At 40.9% G+C, this 19196-nt stretch overlaps 1 protein-coding gene across 6 annotated transcripts in view; it reads right to left on the bottom strand.

Moving 5' to 3' along the window:
* Nucleotides 1-5628: 5628 nt before the first annotated feature.
* LOC144503644 (activin receptor type-1-like) overlaps nt 5629-19196 on the bottom strand; it is a 93214-nt gene continuing 79646 nt past the window's right edge. For 5 of the 6 annotated variants that reach the window (XM_078228325.1, XM_078228324.1, XM_078228327.1 and 2 more), the window contains 2 exons: nt 9423-9553; nt 5633-6963 (listed from right to left, as the gene is read on the bottom strand). In XM_078228325.1, coding sequence (XP_078084451.1) covers nt 6829-6963; nt 9423-9553 — 266 coding nt within the window. In that variant the 3' untranslated portion in view covers nt 5633-6828. Of the gene's footprint in view, nt 6964-9422; nt 9554-19196 lie in introns of all 6 variants that reach the window. The other variant, XM_078228323.1, reaches the window with a different exon arrangement.

Here is a 19196-nt window from a genome sequence, read left to right as displayed (position 1 = left end):
GGAGGGAGCATTAAACACAGGTTAAAGAGATGTGTATTGTCTCCAGACAGAACAGCTAGTGAGATTCTGCAAGCCCAGGGGGCAAGCTGTGGGGGTTACTGATAATGTGACATAAATCCAACATCCCGGTTTAGGCCGTCCTCATGTGTGCGGAACTTGGCTATCAGTTTCTGCTCAGCGTCTGTACCTTTAAGACCTGGCTGGCTTTAGGGATTCGCATTCTAATCAGTATTCTGTAACTTGATTTTGTGTCTCTGTGCACTGTTTGAGAGCACATTTCCACTCCATCTGACGAAGGAGCAGCGCTCCGAAAGCTTATGATATTTGCTACCAAATAAACCTGTTGGACTTTAACCTGGTGTTGTGAGACTTCTTACTGCATATGATTGTAACAGTGGAATAGTCATTTAAAACAGAAATATTATTCAATGACATCCATATAAAGTTCAATGTTAAGTGGAAAATATCCCAAGATGATTCACAGATCCGTAGACAGAAAACAGATACCAATCAAGGAAAGGAGAGGAGAGTTTGGCAAAGGTGACTATAGCTAGCTTAAAGAGATGGGTTTTGAGGGACATTTTGAAAAGAGAAAGGTTTAAGGGCAAACTGCAGGTGCCTCAAGGATTTGTTATCAATAATGAGCATTAGGAGGTGGGAGGGAGTGGATGGAAGTTGCAAGAGAAAGACATGTCTGAAAAGCCAGATTGAGAAAATCACAAGGTTCAGGGTAAGTGGGAATAAAGGACTGGAGGAGGCAGCAAAGATAGGTTGGGGTGAAATATGGAGGAATTTAAAGATGGCGGCGTGATCGTACCTTCTTGCCGTGCTGGTCAATAGGCGGGGCGAGCCTGCAAGAGAGCGAGATAGGCAAAAAATTGGGCTAACACCCTGTTTCTCACCTATTGCGATCTTACTGAGCCCGAATATCCAGCGAGATCAGCCTCGCACCCGAAAAGAGAATGAGGTGGATTTCAGTAGTTAAATATATTTAACATCTCATTTTAATAGAATTAGTGAACCTGGGGGCACAATCATCTGGGCTCACTTGCCTTAGCAGCCTCGCTGGTGAAGGTCCTCACTGGCAAGGATCACGTATGGACCCGTCAATCAGGACCCGTCGTGATGGCCTCGCCAGTAGGACCGGAGGCCATTGAGGCCCCCTGTGAGGTTGGGCCCATGATGGGGGGTTGGGGGAGGGAGGCCAGCGTTTGCAGAGGGGAGAGGGGGGGGGGGGGGGTGGGGGGAGGGGGTAGAAGGCCAGCAATCATGGAGCGGGAGGCCCAATGACAGCAGGGAGCGAGGAGAGAGCACTGATGACAGTGGGGGGGGAAAGAAGGGTGGGGGGAAAAGGAAAAGGTGGTGGTGACGGCAGGAGGTTCACACCAGAGCTTGTGGTGATAATTCATTGATCTTTCATGTCCAGGGTGATGGGGAAACATGTTTAAACACCATCTTTAAAAAGGGCCCTGATCTCTGTGGAGCCGGCTCTAACAGGTCCCATCCTGCCAGAGTGATGGCGGAAACCACAACCCCAGGTTTTTTGTGCACCAGAAAAATTGTGTGTTTCTGGAGATTAACGCACGTGTTTTCAGTCAGACCCTGACACATTGCCTTTTGTTTTAAATTCTGTCCAACATCTCGCTGAAGCAACGAATATGAAAAATGCAGGTCTGGTAATTAGTTTAACCAGAAATAGTTACTGGGTTTGAGAATGGTACGAGGAAGAGAGATATTTTTGCAAGAAAAGCGGACATTGAAGGCTTGTTTCGGCATGTCTGTCCCGGTACAGCTACAACACTGGCATCTCCCTGGCAATTATGTTCGGTACGCAAAAAGCAGAACAAATCCAAACCAGCTGATTACTGACTGCCCATTAAGGTAAGGTAATGGAAGGGGCTAGCAACAGCGCTGTCAAGTGGCACTTGCTTAACAATAATCTGTCCACTGATGCTCAGTCTGGGTTCCACCAGCTCCTGACCTCATTACACCCTCTGTTCAAACATGGATCAAAGAGCTGAACTCCAGAGGTGAGCCAAGAGAGTGACTGCCCTTGATATCAAGGCAGTATTTGACTTGGTGTGGGATCAAGATGCCCTCGCAAAACTGGAGTCAATGTGAATCAGGGGGAAAACTCTCCACTGGTTGGAATCATATTTAGCACAAAAGAAAATGCATGTGGTTGTTGGGAGGTCAATCATTTAAGTTCCAGGACGGAACTGCAGGAGTTCCTCAGCGTAGTGCCCTAGATCCAACCACCTTCAGCTGCTTCAATGACCTTCCTTCCATCAAAGTCAGAAGTGGGGATGTTCACGGATGAATGCACAACATTCAGCACCATTCACGACTCCTCAAATATGTCTAAATGCAGCAGGTGGCAAATAACATTCATGCCACAGTGTCAGGCAATGCCCATCTCAAACAAAAAGAATCTAACCCAACACCCCTTGACATTCAATGGCATCACTGAATCCTCACCATCAACATCCAGGGGGTTACCATTGACCAGAAACTGAAGTGGAAATACTGTGATGGCCAGAGCAGGTCAAAGGCTAGAAATCCTGCAGTGAGCAACTCACCTTCTCACTCCCCAAAGTTTGTCTACCATCTACAAGGCACAAGCCAGGAGTGCAATGGAATACTCTTCACTTGCCTGGATGAATGCAGTTCTAACAGGACAAAGTGATCCCTTGATGGCATCCCAATCACAAACATTCACTCCCTCCACCACTGACACACAGTGGCAGGAATATGTACCATCTGCAAGATGCATTGTAGGAACTCACCAATGCTCTTTAGAGAGTACCTTCCAAACGAACTACAATCTGGTAGTGGGAACATCACTACCTGAAAGTTCCCTTCCAAGCCATTCACCATCCTGACTTGGAAATATATCATCATTCATAGAATCATAGAAATTATAGAAACCCTACAGTGCAGAAGGAGGCCATTCGGCCCATCGAGTCTGCACCAACAACAATCCCACCTTGGCCTTACCCCCACTGCCCGACACATCCCTCTAATCTACACATCCCAGGATACCAAGGAGCAATTTAGCATGGCCAATCAACCTAACCCACACATCTTCGGAGTTCCTTCACCATTGCTGGTCAAAATCCTGGAATTCCATCCCCAACAGCACTGTGGGTGTACCTTCACCTCAGGGTTTGCAGTGGTCCAGGAAGGCAGCTCACCACCACCTTCTCAAGGGCAATCAAGGATGGGCAACGAACGCTGGCCTAGCCAGTGATGCCCACACATCCAATAAGATGAAAAAAATGAACACTTCCAAATAAATGGAAGAAACAGCTGAAAGAAATAAGTAAATAAGAATTGTAACCGTATAATAATAGTCATGAAAAGGAAGAGAAATGACTTTTAAAAATTCAAATAAAATCCTGAAATAGACAGTAACTGATATGAATGTTGTCATGTCAGAACGAAAGGTTACCTGTTTGGGGTCAGGAAAGTAATACATGAAGAGAATTAAATCGTCTCCCAATCACTACCTAAACTCAAGAAAGCAGAACAAAAGGTAAACAGTGATTATACTGCTGATAAAGCTACTTGTGATTCAGATAAATAAATGTTTTACTATTGCTTGAAATGATTGGATTTGTAAAGGACCACACTTTTCCTGTGTCCATATCAACATTCCTCCCTCAAACAACACCATCAGAAACATCTGGTTTTTGCAGTATTACATGGACAATTTGCCCCATATTCAAAAATAATGAATTGACTTTTAAGCATTCTCAGAAATTCTGAGGACGTAAGGGATTATCCAAGTGCAAGTACTTTCATAAATTGCTCTCCGTCCTTTGGAGTACTGCCAGGTTGCCACTTTTGACTCTGATCCAACGAAGCACTAAAGAAAAACAACAAAAATAAAATCTCCTGGTTCAGGGTTAACAACTTGCACCTTGGTAACCAATACATTCCTCATGAATGATGGTCCCTTGATTATCTGACCCATTATTCAGCAATTTTCCCAAATTTTGTCAGGCTCTGACTGAAATTCGATGTGAATCTCACCAGACACACTGCCAGGTTTTCTGGCACTGAGTGCACAGAAAATTAGGGGGCTTGGCTTGAGCCAGCAATGCAAGCACAAAATTCACCCCCTTGTATCACTGTAAATCTAAGAAAGGATTGAGCTATGGGATGGTGGTGGTCTCTGCTTGCACGCTTATCCCAATGTGGGAAGAATTTTCAAACGCTTGAATGGCAAATGTGATCTCATGCCTAATTTGTTTGCATGTTTTCTTTCTCGCAAGTGGATCTAAAAGGAATAAGAACTGTGGATTATCTTGGTGTACATGTTGTGCCTTACAATTTAAGGAGTTTCACCCTTGATTTAATTACATCTTCCAAAAAGTAGGGGCCTCTGAAACTTTTGCTATAAACCACAAAATAGGTTTTGATTCCTGGAGAGATGTGGATTGTGACTGGTAACAGGAAACGCTTTGCTTCAATTAAGTTTAGAAACATTATTTTGTGCAAAAAAGTAGTTATAATATGTCAAAATCAAAAAGAAGTGTCCAACTCAAACCAGTGCCCTTCATCGTAAAGGATTTCTTATTTACAAAAGCAATATAAATATGAAAACTGTTCACAGAACAAAAATCCAAAGCCAGTCTTCTACTATTTTGTATATGAAACAGAATGAGGTTACAACAATGGTCCAGGTTTTGCAGTAGTAATAACTTGTGAAGTTGTCAGCGTTTGCTTACTAGATCTGCTTGAGTAAGAAAACATTCCTTTTCTGAAATCAAAGGAGTCCTCTGGAGTTCACAAATATGCAATTAAATGTGGAAATTCAGAAGTTGCCAACCTTCACTCTGCTGAATGAGGTGTGGCTGACTTTTTAAACCATGTACCAAGTTCATAATTACTAATAACAGCCTCACTAATTTTATATGTGTAAAATTTCTGAATTAAAGTGTGTGGGGCTGCACGTGTGTGTGAGTGAGTGAATCACTGGACTAGTTAGAAGCCCAGGCTAATGCTGTTGGGGTTTGCATTCAAATAGCACCACGGCAGCTGGTGTAATTTAAATTCAATTAATATATTAGGATTTTTTTTAAAGCTGGTCTCAGTAATGATGGCTATGACAATATCATAGATTGTCATAAAACCTATCTAGTTCATTAATGTCCTTTTGGGCAGGAAATCTGCCATCTTTACCTAGTCTGGTAACTCCAGGTCCACAGCAATGTGATTGACTCTTAACTGAAATGGCCGAGCAAGCCACTCAGTTCAAGGGCTATGAGGGAAGGGCAACAAATGCTGGCTTTGCTAGCATGGTCCACATTTAATTCAGAGAAAGAAAAAGTGCATTTACTTCCCAATTTGCTGTGCATGAGAATATTTCAATATGACTGGCTGTTTGACTTTTCACCCAGCTTGATAACATCACTGTTACTGAATCCCGAGAAATGCCCTCCTTATTTGGTGCCAGATGCAAACGGAGGTCAGGAGAAGAATTCCATTCCACAGAGATTGCAGCTTTCTTCAAGGTCAGTGGTGAGGGTCTATTCTTTGCTGCTGACCACATAATCTAAGCCCAGTAAGGAAACTGCCCAGGAGACAGCGCAGTCACTTACTCTAAGGAAATAATCAAGCAGTATATGCGGGTGCATTTATAAAATGTTCTATTTAAATTATACAATCAACTACGATAGTATAAAATATAGTTTAAAACAAAAATACAGTCGTTAATTCTCTGGTAAAGTTCACAATGTACATTTTACAAATAAAACCTTGTACCACCGAAGGTTTTCACATTCTAAAAAAAAGTGATACAGTATTTCATTGATTATAAAATTACCTAGAAAGTTGTGCAACTCAAATCATTTTTGCTTCTGTGAAAGCATTTGTAATATGCAAAGCACAAAGGTATAATTGAACAAGTTTGTATAGTTTATGATCTAACATTGCAGGCAGAATATTTACTGTGTTAAATGTAAACATTGTGAAACGGAGCGCAGTCAAGAATCTACCTATAAAAAGAGAACATGCAACTGCTGTACCATTTCAGTTATGGAAACAAGTGAACGCTGGGCATTATTGCAATAAATAATTCACAAATTCAAAAAGGCAGGTGTGAAAACATTTGTGTTAACAGTGCATGTAACATATACCAATTGTTAGAAAAATCAATTACAGCCGGGGAGTTTGTCCCAAATAATATATGTAATTGCCATTAGATAGGTGCTAGATCATATTTTTAAAAATTTGGCTAGTTGGAAGGTTTTATGCATTTAAAACTGTAATATATACAGTGCAGGAAAGCAAAAGTCACTAGTGCAAAATAATTATGAAAGGCCACAATGAGTATGACATTTGAGTATAAATATTAAACCATTATCTTAAGACACTGTCACGACTTATAACAGCAGATAAAATTTTCTTTCAATGCCCCCAAGTTGTGTTACTTCTGGTGAGAAATTTAAATGTCAGCTTCCTTTCTGGTTACATGTTAATCAGCTAAACTCAATGCTGGTGTTTAGTTTCATGTGCTTTCAACCTTGGTATTGTTGCAACTTTAATTTCTTAAAAGGTGTTTCAAAGATATTCAGATGAATAGGAAAAAAAACCGAAATGAGTTATGATAAGGATGTACAAATGAAATATTAATCTTTTTATCTTCAGTTGCCGACCGACAAGCTGTATATTTCCAGCATTTTCTGTTTTCATTAGTTATACTGAATAGCTTTGAATATTGAGAAGTAACATCCTAGAAACCATAAAACCACCTCTCTTCAGTCCATTATATACCTAAATGTGGAAAGACACACATTGGGCAATCTTCAGGAAACTGAATGATCAACAATCCATTTTAAACTTATCAAATGAGTTGTCAATTTTGGTCAGAGTTTTTCTGATGCGCAGGGCAGTTAGTCTCGCTGATGGGTTATGATACCAGCATTCCTTCATCACCTTTGCAAGGGATGTTAATGTCTGTTGAGAAAGATGCAATAAGGTTACTAAAATATTAATTACAATATTTAAAATATTCACCATTGCTACTCATGCAATTAGTCTTCCATTCTTCTCCAGAACCGTTGCTTTTTGAAACCCAGAGACAAATAATTTTTCCATATCGTTCTCTCTGCCACTTAGCTGATGACTAACTGTCCCCAGGAAGAGCATTTTGATTTTGTAGCTTGAGGAACTGCGTTATAGCTTTACAAGACAATGCCAGGGCCAAAGTCAAGAACTGAAAGTCACAAAGAACTATTACATCTTCAGATGATGCAGAGAATCAAACTCCAAAAGCGAAAATGCTGGAAAATCTCAGCAGGTTTGGCAGCATCTGTAAGGAGAGAAAAGAGCTGACGTTTCGAGTCCAGACGACCCTTTGTCAAAGCTTTGAGAGTACCATAATTTGGTCCCAGCATAATTACCAGCTTTGACAAAGAGGCGGCTGGACTCGAATCGTCAGCTCTTTTCTCTCCTTACAGATGCTGCCAGACCTGCTGAGATTTTCCAACATTTTCTCTTTTGGTTTCAGATTCCAGCATCCGCAGTAATTTGCTTTTATCCAGAGAATCAAACTGATCATTTCAGTGAAGCAATGAACACATACCAGGTATGTAACAACAATGGTCCAAAAAAAAAAAGAGAACATTTAAATTGCCCAAAAAAAATCCTCAACTGTATCGCTTCCAGAAAAAAAATACACCAAAATGTTCTATTGTTCGCACCGTGGCATCAACAAGGCGACCTTAGAGTTTTGAAAGTGCTTGCATGAATGGGGCTTGCAACTCTAAAGAAAATTCATGAACAATTCACTTGTGTACTCTTAATAGTGTAGAAATGCACCCCAAAATAAATAAGTCTGCTTCGTCAAGAACATAATAACCTACATAGAACAAAAATCTATTTTTATATTTCAATATTTTGGTATTTCAATATTATGAAATTCTAGTTTCTTTACTTTTTCCCTCATGTTGTGGATACTTCAATTTTCTCACGTGTAACAAATCAAAGTGGAATAATTTTCACACTCAAACTTCTTACGTCTTTGAAACATCAACTGTGGCTCATGCTATAGATTCTATACCAAGATGATAACTTGCACTGATGTCCTCATACAGCAGGTACTGAAGGGGCACATGCAGGTGCAGCAGGCAGTAAAAAAAGTTAAATGGTATATCTGCCTTAAGAGCAAGAGGATTTGAGTGCAGGAGGAGTGATGTCTTGCTGCAATTGTACAGGACCTTGGTGAGGCCATGCAGAGAGTATTATGCACAGTTTTGGTCTCTTTCTCTGAGGAAGGATGTTCTTGCCCTGGAGGGAGCGCAAAGGTGGTTTACCAAACTGATTCTTGGGATGGCAGGACTGATGTATGAGGAGAGATTGATTTGGTTAGGATTGTATTTACTAGAGTTCAGAAGAATGAGGGGAGATATCTCATGGAAACATATAAAATTCTAACAGCACTATACAGGGCAGATGTGAGAAGAATATTCCCGATGGTGGGGGTGTCCATAACCAGGAGTCACAGTCTGAGGATTGTGATGATATTGTGCCTTTAAGAAAAGCATTTTAGTCATGTTTATGTGCAGGATGTTCTGAGCAGCCCCTTCCATTTTATCGGAGCCATTCTGTCTATAACCAACATCCTCTATTGTTACTACAGCAGCATAATTGATCTTAATTGTTACAATGTTTGTTTTAATCTGGACTACTGCTGTTCTGTTGTTTTTAGTGTGTTCCCCTGGGATTTTGCAGAGTAGGGCTTGATTAGGTTGATTGACAGGTAGGATCATATGACTGGGTGGAGCTAAACTTACTCAGAGAATTCAAGCTTAGCTGCTGTTTAGATGCTGCTTGGCGTTGAAAGAGAACAATACTTTATTTTTCTCCTCTCTGAGGATGAAGACTGGAATCTGTCAGGAGATAAGTTTCTTTCTCTGAGATTCTGCTGTATGAGAGCGTTTCTTTCTGAGAGTTGCTGTTTGAGGATATATCCTTCTCTGGAAACTGCTGTCTGCACCTCTGTCCAGAAATGGTAAAAGGCTGGAAATCTAGCACCACGTGAACATACTTGTTTTTTTGTAACAACTAATTCTGAAGAAGGGTGTGTGTCTATGGGGATATTGCTTTCAATTGGAACTATTGAGATTGCTAGTTAAGAATTATACTTTGTCATGTTTAAGTATTTTAATTGATAAAAGTTATGCTAATTCTTTTTGCTATATTCTAACTGTGTTCTTAAATATGACTGTACACTTATTACAGAACATGCATTACACCCCACTGAGCTGCCCTGCCATACCTTAACTTTACTGTCCTTACTTTCAATTTATTCTACTTTCAATTACTTATATTGTATTGGTTCTTGCAATATGTAGACTTGCAACATATTTGGAATGAGAGTACTGAAGCATTGGTGATAAAATATCAATACTTACTGGATCTGAAAACCATCTGTTAGGAATATTTGGTCTTTGTTGATCCACACAAATGACCTTTTTCATATCATCAAAACCAGGATCATTAGGAACGAGATCATAAAATGGAGGCTTATAATCTTCTACAATTCCTAGATTTAAAAAAAAAATTTGCATGAAGAATTATTTGATTAGGGAATAGAGACATAGAAACCAAAAGCAGGAGTAGGCCATTCAGCCCTTTGAGCCTGCTCTGCCATTCATTTTGATCATGGCTGATCTTCAAATTCAATATCCTGATCCCTCCTTCCCCCCCCCCCATATCCCTTGATACCTTTAGCCCCTAGAGCTATATCTATAGAAACAATGAAAGAAAGATGTGTGTTAATATGCAGTGCTACCAATCAAGTGTTGCAATCAAAATACAACTGATATTTAAAAAATAAAAATCAGATCAGAAAAATAACTTTATCCAGTTTTCTTGTATGCTAAGTTCTTCTGGCTGTCCACAGGGAAATTCACCATGGGAAACAAGTCAAATAAAATTCAATCCATTTCACCATTTGTCAAAGAGGTACAATGTACAGTGGTTAGGTATGTAGGCTTAATAATGTAAAGAGAATTTGACATTTCATGAAACAAATGGGAAATGACTTATTTGTTCCCAAAATGAGTTTGTGTGTATTTATTTATTTAAGTTTATTTATTAGTCACAAGAAGGCTTAACAGTGCAGTGAAGTTACTGTGAAAATCCCTTAGTCACCACACTCCAGCACCTGTTCGGGTACACTGAGGGAGAATTTAGCATGGCCAATGCACCTAACCAGCATGTCTTTCAGACTGCGGGAGGAAACCAGACACAGGGAGAACGTGCAGACTTCGCACAGCCAGTGACCCAAACGGGAATCGAACCTGGGTCCCTGGCACTGAGGCAGCAGTGCTAACTACTGTGCTGGCCAAATGAACATTATGGCTTGGGTTTTTCACATTAACGCTGTTGTGAAATGGTAGAGGAAGCCAAAATCCTGCCCCCGAGCAAGGCATCTACAGTTTTCACAGGAATGGGAATGGGACCAGGTTAAGATTTGTGCATGGACATTTTACAGAGGCCAATATAAAGCAGAAGCTGCCTCCAGTCACATCTGATTTTCATTAGCCAAGAGTGGGAAACACAAAGGGTGAGATTTTCCAGCCGTGCTCACCCCCATGGTTAGAAAATCCCACTCGAGGTAAACGGACCTTTGCACGATCCATGTCCCACCCACTATGATTCCCGTGGTGGGTGGGATGGGAAAATTCCACCCAATGTGTGTAGATTAGATCTTGTTGCAGCAGCTCTATACTTTGTGGAGTCCTTTGGAGAGGTGGGGCAAGCTTTTGGAGAATTAGGGATAGGGTCCCAGGATACCTTTGGTGGCAGTGAAGTGCCATTTGGGAAAGGTAAGGTGCTCTTTGGGATTGTTAAAAGTGGAGATGAAGGTGCATAAACTCGTTGAAACAAGGGTCAAAGCCAACATCAAGCTGAAAAGGCATTTAAAACTCCTGTCCTTTAAATCTCTGAAAAAACTGTGTGGAGTTTTTTTTTAAATGCTTGCCATTTCACTGTCTGTTGACATAAGACTGAGGCTATCAAACCACATTAATGGCGCATGACTGATTTTACAACCTTCCATTATTGAGCTAATCTACACACACTGGCTGCCATTTCAGTTTGATTGACAGCTCCAAATGGTTATAGACTCTTTGAAGTTGGACAATGCAAGGATTAAAGCATATTGTTTGGGCTTCATTAATAGGGGCATAAAGTACAACAGCAAGGAGGTTATGCTGAACTTATACAACACTAGTTGGACATCCACTGGAATATTGTGCACAGTTCTGGGCGTCATGGTAGAGGAAGGATGTGAACGCATTGGAGAGAATACGAATGAGGTTTACAAGAATGGTTCCAGGGATGAGAAATTTCAGTTGTTATGAGGACAGATTGGAGAGGTTGGGATTTTCTCCTGGGAGAGAAGAAGGCTAAGAGGAGATTTGATAGTGATGTTCAAAATCATGAGTGGGGCTGGACTGAGTAGATAGTGAGAAACTGTTCCAGCTCACAAAAGGATCAAGAATGAGAGGGCATGGATTTAAAGTGATTTGCAAAAGAAGCAAATGTGATGTGAGAAAAAAAAATTCACAATGACTGGTGTGATTCTGGAATGCAATGCCTGTAAGTGTGGTGGAAACAGGTTCAATTGAGACACTCAGGAGGGCATTAGGATGATTACTTGAATAGAGACCATGTGCAGTGCTAATGGGAAAAGGCAGGAAAATGGCACCAAGACATGATCTCGTTTGGAGAGCCGGTGCAGACACAAAGGGGCAAATGGCCTCCTTCTGGGTTGTTACAAATCTGTGATTAAGCAATTAAATGAAAGGTTTGGTTTCACAGAGGATTATAGTTGAAGGAATGTAAATTTAATGAATGTATTTTTAATCAATGGGAGTTTTTAAAAAATAAGATCTGCAATAGATATTTTAGAACTTTGTTTTATTTAATCTAAGTATGGGTTCCTAGGTCCTATGGTGGATACAGGGTAAGTTGGCATAGAGACTGTAAGGTCAAAGGGGGATAGGCAAGGTACGGCACGATCTGGCACGAAGTTGGCGTAGGGACCATAAAGGGCCATGGTGGTAGAGGCCCATAGGTTTACATGGAGTATGAGAGCCATGGGGTTGGGTAGAGGACATGAGGTGGCATTAGTTGGCATGGGGATTATTTGTGGGAGTAAGAGGAAGGTAGAGGTAAGGGCTGTTTTTAGCTTCATTGACTTTTTAAAATCTATGACTAAATGCCAGTGCAGCTAGGCCGGCCTTATGCCCAGCCTGTCTCCACGCCCAGAAGGCTCTGTTTCCAGAGTCACCTGCCACAAGTCCCATTTCCACCAGTAACCCCTCTCCTCCACCGGACCGGGAATCCAACGTTGTGGGGCACTTTCTCCCGGGCTGGGTTTGCAGAGCTGGGGATTGAATCCGACTCTGTGCTCCTGACCCAGGAGTGAAAATGCAGGTTGTGATGACTTCAGCCAGGCTAATGAGGTTGGCTTGCTAGAGTATGAACTACCTGATGAGTCTTCCCGTGCCCGCTGGGCACCGCAGGGGCTGGGGTGTATTATTGACCCTGATAATCACATTTTAATTTGATGTTTCAAGTTTCCTTTCTGCTTTGTTTTTTGGTTCGAGCTGTTCCCCCCTTCTTTTGGGGGCTGCCCATTTTGAGTTGTCCCTCAGTTAATTTGATTTTGTTTATTTGGTTGGTACACAAAAAGAGGTACCTGATGAGTCTTAATTGATGGTAAATCAGGGAGTTTCATGCTCCCTATTTCAAGCAGGTGTGTCAGACTCCCAGCCTGCATTCAGCAGGGAGCAACTGGAGAGCTGGCGTGTATAGAAGTATGGTGTAAATAAAGTAACTTGGTGACGGGACTTTCACCTCCGTGGAGTTATTACACAGGTCTTGCAATCACTTTTGAAAGACCTAAGCAAAACCCTCAAAAAGATTGGTTTTTAGAAAACTTGAGCAAATATTCATTCTACAGCCTGTTGAGTGGGAGTAGACCATTTAAAAAAAAAAGTAAAATCAAAAGTACATGTTAGGTTAAAACAAAACAGAAGGCTATCCACTGACTCAAAAAAACAAATTTATCATTTGTACTGTACTAGATTCCAGCTGGAATGTGCAAACTGTTCAGCAATAGGATCAAGTTCAGCCGCAAGGCCTGTGAAGTTAAATAACCTAACATTCTCCATCAGATTCACAAAGAGTAGTCACTAAGTTACTGATGGGTTCTTATTATGTGTAACAAAACATCCAGTGTATGTATGTGCCTTTCGAACTGGGAGCAAACCATTCAGTAATTGGTAATGAAGCAGGATAGGGAAAATCCATCTTAAAAATAAAAACAGAAAGTGCTGGAAAATCTCAGCAAGTCTGACAACATCTGTGGAGAGCGAATAGAGCCAACATTGAGAGTCTGGAAAGATTCCCACTCCACAGATGCTGTTAGGCCTGCTGAGATTTTCCAGCATTTTCTGTTTTTGTTTCAGATGCCAGCATCTGCAGTGCTTTGCTTTCATAATAAAAATAAGTTATACAGCAGGGGAGAATGGCATACTATCCTCTCATGGCAGGATCAATGGGGTTCTTATCACTTTCTTTTCATAATAATACGTCTAATTGACAATATTTAGAAAGATAGTTTGGATGATTGGTATGAAGCATAAACATCACCCTGGACAGACCTGTGCAGGGTGCTCTTCTGATGTTGGGGCTAAGATATAAATGGAATAGAGGGAATTTATTCTGTAGCTGACTACTTGATCAGAGAATGCTTGATGCTGACATTAAGAGCATGAAATTAATTGTCCCTGTGCGAACATGTCTTACCTTGATGAATATAAATATTTATTGAAACATTACAAAGATTACTGAAACAAGAAAAAAAACAGCAGTTGATAAATGTTACAAGCATGATATTTATAAATAAAAGTCTAGATTATCTGGGGAAGCACATCATCCATCTTAGCACCCACCTGATTTTCATTCCCATTCTCTGAGACCAAAAACCAGCTCGGAGTTGACATCACAGGGGTGATACTCCCAGCTCGCTGCGCTGCTTTTGCTGGTTGGCCGGGGGGGTTGGGTGTTGAGGCTCAAGGCTGGCCTGGACATGTTCGGGGTGGGGGGGAAACAGCGATCGGGCCGTGGCAGAGTTGGAGGGCCAGTGATGTGGGGGTCATGGGGTTGGCCAGCGATCGGGAAGCTAGCACTGTGGGGCCACTGAGCATCCGCCAATCTCGGCACTGACAGATCAGCGCATGTGCAGTGGCCCGCTCAGCACTATGCTTCTGGCCTCTTCAGTGGGATTAGGCCCCTCCCACTGAATTTCAGCATGATTCACGCTGCGGCCATTCTGCAGTGCACAGAGTGTGGGGGATTCATTTTGAAATTCCCACTGAAAAAAAAAGCAGGATTTACTGCAGTTTTTATGCAAATTCTATACTGACAATTTTTTTTGGATTTACTTCTAAAACCTGAAAATGGAAAACCCGTCATGCAAGCAAGATCATCAAATAGGAATAGCCATCAGTTTATTGGTTAAAGAATCAATTGTGATGAAGAGGGATGATATACTAAACAAAGCATCAAATGAGGCCTTTTGGGTTGAGGGAGTTAAGAGAGCAAATATGTGGACAGAATTCTGCATGTAAAAGCAGTAGGATGGTAATCATTGGGGATTTAAATATCCTCATATCAATTGAGAGACAAACAGTCTGATCAGCACAGTGGGGGGAAAAATTCTTGACTTGCATTCAAGAGAGCTTTTTAAGCCAGCACGTAACAAGCTCAAATGAGAGGGAGCGCAATTCTAGATTTAGTTTTAGGGAATGAAGCAGGGCAAATGGATGAAGCAGCAGTGGGCACTATTTTGGACAGAGTGACCATAAGAGTCAGCATCATTCTGGAAAAGGACAAAGATAGAACTGGAGTAAAATTGGGAGAAGACAATTTTTTTTAAAAACAAAGATAAGCTGGCAAGAGTGGACTGGATACAGCTATTAAAAGGGCAAACTGTGTCAACTCAATGGGAGGCATGCTAAAGGTGAAATTCTACAAGCAGTGTAGACATGTCCTCACAAAGGTAAAGGGTGGCACTGACAAATCTAGAACCCCCTGGTTATCCAGAAGCATGATATGAAATTGCCGGCGTTGGATTGGGGTAAACACAGTAAGAAGTTTAACAACACCAGGTTAAAGTCCAACAGGTTTATTTGGTAGCAAAAGCCACACAAGCTTTCGGAGCCCCAAGCCCCTTCTTGCCCCTGGCTTTTGCTACCAAATAAACCTGTTGGACTTTAACCTGGTGTTGTTAAACTTCTTACTGTATCCAGAAGCATCCAGGCCAAGATAAAGCAGAAAAAGAAAGCTTATGATACGCAAAAAATACTTAATATTGTGGAAAGCCTAAAGTATACGAAGTACACAGGTAAAGTAAAAGTGAGAATTAGGAAAGCAAAGGAGAGGATACAAAAAAATATTGGAAGGTAAAATCAAAGAAAATCCTCAGATGTTTTACTATTATATTAAGAGCAAGAGAATAACTAAAGAAAGGGTCGGTCCTTTCAAAAGATGCACATGGTAACTCATTGATTGATTCAGAAGATGTAAGCAGAGGGCTCAATGAGCACTTTGTCTCTGTCTTCACTAAGTGAGGGATGATTCAGACATTCTAAAAGGAGTGTGAAATATTAGATGACGTACTGGAGGAACTGATATCCTTTAAGGTGGATGAATCACCAGGGCCAGATGGATTGCATTCCAGGCTGTTGAAGGAAGCCAGGGAAATAGTGATTACCCCCGAGGATCATTTTCCAATCCTCACTAGATACAGAGTGAGGTAGCATGCGATTGGAGGTCTGCAAATGTTGTACCATTATTTAAAAAGGGTGCAAGGGATAAGCCAGAGAATTAGAGGCTGGTCAGTCTGACTTTGGTGATGGACAAATTATTGGAAACAATTCAGAGATGGGATAAACCGTCACTTAGGAAGGGCACAAATCGATCAGGGGCAGTCAGCATGGATTTGTGAGGGGAAGATTGTGTCTAACTAACTTAATGGAACATTTTGAGGAAGTAACAAGGGTGAGGGTAATGCAGTAGATACTATCTAAATGATTTTCAGTAAGGCATTTGACAAGATCCCACATAGCAAACTGATCAGAAAAGTGAGATCTCATGGGATACGGGGGAAGGTGGCAGGATCCAAAATTGGTTCAGTAACAGGAAACAAAGGGTAATGGTTGATGGATGTTTTTGTGAATGGAAAACAGTTTCTAGTGGAGTTCCACAAGGCTCAGTGTTGGGGCCCCTGCTGTATATTAATGATTTACATTTAAATGTGAGGCACAATTGGGAAATTTGCAGATGACACAAAAATTGGCTGTGTAGTCGATAGTGAAGAGGATAGTTGTCAACTCCAGAATTATATCAATGGTTTGGTTGAGTTAGGGAAGTGGCAATTAGTTTTTTAAGATTATTTGTATCACAAGTAGGCTTATATTAACACTTCAATAAAGTTGCTGTGAAAATCCCCCAGTCGGGTACACGGAGAGAGAATTTAGCACGGCCAATTCCCCTAACCAGACTGTGGGAGGAAACAGAAGCACTCGGAGGAAACCCATGCAGACACAGGAAGAACGTGCAGACTCCGCATAAATAGTGACCCAAGCCGAGAATCAAACCCGGGTCCTTGGAGCCGTGAGGCAGCAGTGCTAACCACTGTGCTAGAATTCAATCCGGAGAAGTGAGGGGGAATGCATTTGGGAAGGGAAAACTCAGTAAACAGGAAGATATTGAGAGGGATTGAGGAAATGAGAGACCTTGGAGTGAATGTCCACAGGTCATAGAAGGTGGCAGGACAGGTGGACAAGTTGGTCAAGAAAGCTTCCTTTATTGGGTAAGGTATTGAATACACAAGCAGGGATAGAATGCTGGAACTGTAAAAAAACGCTGGTTAAACCACGGCTGGAATTTTTGTGCACAGTTCTAGTCACCACATCACAGAAAGGACACTCTGGAGTGAGTGCAGAGATTTACAAGAATGCTGCCAGGGCTTGAAAATTGTATCTATGAGAAAAGATCGTATAGCCTTGGGTTGGTTGTTTTCCTTAGAACAGAGGAGGGTAAGGAAGTAACCTAATTGTGGTGTACAAAATTATGAGGAGCCTAGATAGGGTGGACAGGAATAACTTGTTTCCCCAGCCAAGGGGTCAATTACCAGGGGACAGAGGTTAAAGGTAATTGGTAGAAGGATTAGAGGGGACATGAGGAAAAGTGTTTTCACTCGGAGGGTGGTGGGCATCTGGAATTCACTATCTAAGTTGGTGGTTGAGGTGAAAATCCTCAACTCATTTAAAAAGGTATCAGAAACTGCATCTGAAATGCTGTAACCTGAAAGGCTACAAACCAGGATCTGGAAAATGGGATTAAAATGAGTGGCTCGTTTATTTTCTTCTTCTTTGGCCAGTGCAGACACATTGCCATCACTGGCCTCTTTCAGCACCATAGTTTTCTATGGTTCTATTTAGTACGGGTATAGGTCCTTCTTCCTGGCAAACTAGATTAAAAGCAATTTTTGAAATACATACATGACAAGAGTATTTCAACGAGTCCTTTGTGTTCGGGTAACAAACATCCAAATGTAAAATCTATATTAGTCAGGTGTGTTATTTTCTAGCTAATGTGTTTTGAAAATAAATAAGTTGGTAAAAGAAATCTATAAAACTTCTGGGAAATGTAAAGTCTCAGCATTAAATGGAATGATAAACCAAAGCGAAATTTCTCAGAAATCAAATCACCAAATGCATCACAGACTAAGTGCAGTGATAGAAATAACACATTCATGACATTTGGAAAGAGGAAATACAATCCATAATCAACAATCAACTATGCCATTAGTGCTAAAGATTAATATCTGACATGCTATTTCTGTGAATACTTGGAAACCATTGAACCTTCAGCTCTAATTTAAAACTAGTTTATTATTTTAATAAAACACAGGAAAACACAGATTTTTTAAAATGTAGTGTTTTAAAAAAACTAATTATCTTTAAGAGTTCTACATCGATTTGAAGTAACGTTTCAGGATTGTACCATAGCCATCTTTTTGAATAGTTCAGTTTGAATTTACGCTAGTGAGACAATGAACAGTTAAGGCTGCCTGGGAACAGGAAGGCTGCAATGAACTGGTCGTGATGAACTAAATAACAAAACGTTGCCCAAGAAAGTGTGGGTTCAATTGCTTGAACCCAATTGCATCTGCCTTAATTACACCACCTGTAATTGAAGGCTCATTTTGAGCAAAAGGTTTGAACTTAGTACGACACCCTACCATTAGCAATTGTTTGGTAGTACAGAACTTGAGTAATGTGAAAAAATACTTTTTTTTTAGGCTTTTCATCTCGACTCTAAGTGGTCTAGGCATTGTCCTGAGGAATGAATGACGATCACTTATTTTTGTTTAGCTGAAACAGGCATAATTTATGTAGAAAGAGCATGTACACACCTTGCGCCTAAATCGAAGGGTGACTTGCGAGGGTAGTCTAACAAATGGCAGATACCATTAGCTGCCTGGCTTCAGAGAAATCTAGACTATTATCTTCATCCTTAGTATGCGTCACAGCACAGTATCAGGACAGATGGAGGTCAATCACTGCAACGTACCTAGCTGAGCTTTTTGTAAAGCCTTTCCATTTCAAACGATGCCGGAGCGGTTATCCCGTACACTTGCTTTGGGTCTTTTAAAGCTGATTGTGAATTCTTCTCCCACTGCAGTTTCTATAAAGGCATTTCATGCCGTAACAACTCTCTCCATAAATATGAATTCTCTCTGCTATTCTATTGATTTTAAATTTACACCATTTAGTTACTGAATCGCAGCAGAGTACAAATAGCTTTCTCCTATTTATCAAAATTCTTCAGATCTCCTGTTCACCCCGTTTGCTTTAATGAATCGCTGTCGTTTCTCCACTCTTGCTCATTAGAATTCAAAGACTGGAAATGATGCACACTGCATTCATTTATTATGGAAACAGTCAAATCAAATTTGACAGCGTTGGGTGATAGATAAGCTACTGATTTTGTTTTTTAAAAACCTAATCAGGTTTTTTAAAAACTGGATATATCAAACTCCACACCCTTCAGCACAACATTCAAATTGGATTCCTGAAATATATATGCAAGCGCACTCA

The sequence above is a fragment of the Mustelus asterias genome, chromosome 14, assembly GCF_964213995.1.
Source record: "Mustelus asterias chromosome 14, sMusAst1.hap1.1, whole genome shotgun sequence".
Taxonomy (NCBI): domain Eukaryota; kingdom Metazoa; phylum Chordata; class Chondrichthyes; order Carcharhiniformes; family Triakidae; genus Mustelus; species Mustelus asterias.
Note: the sequence above shows the minus strand (reverse complement) of the source record. Positions and strands in the feature narration are given on the sequence as shown.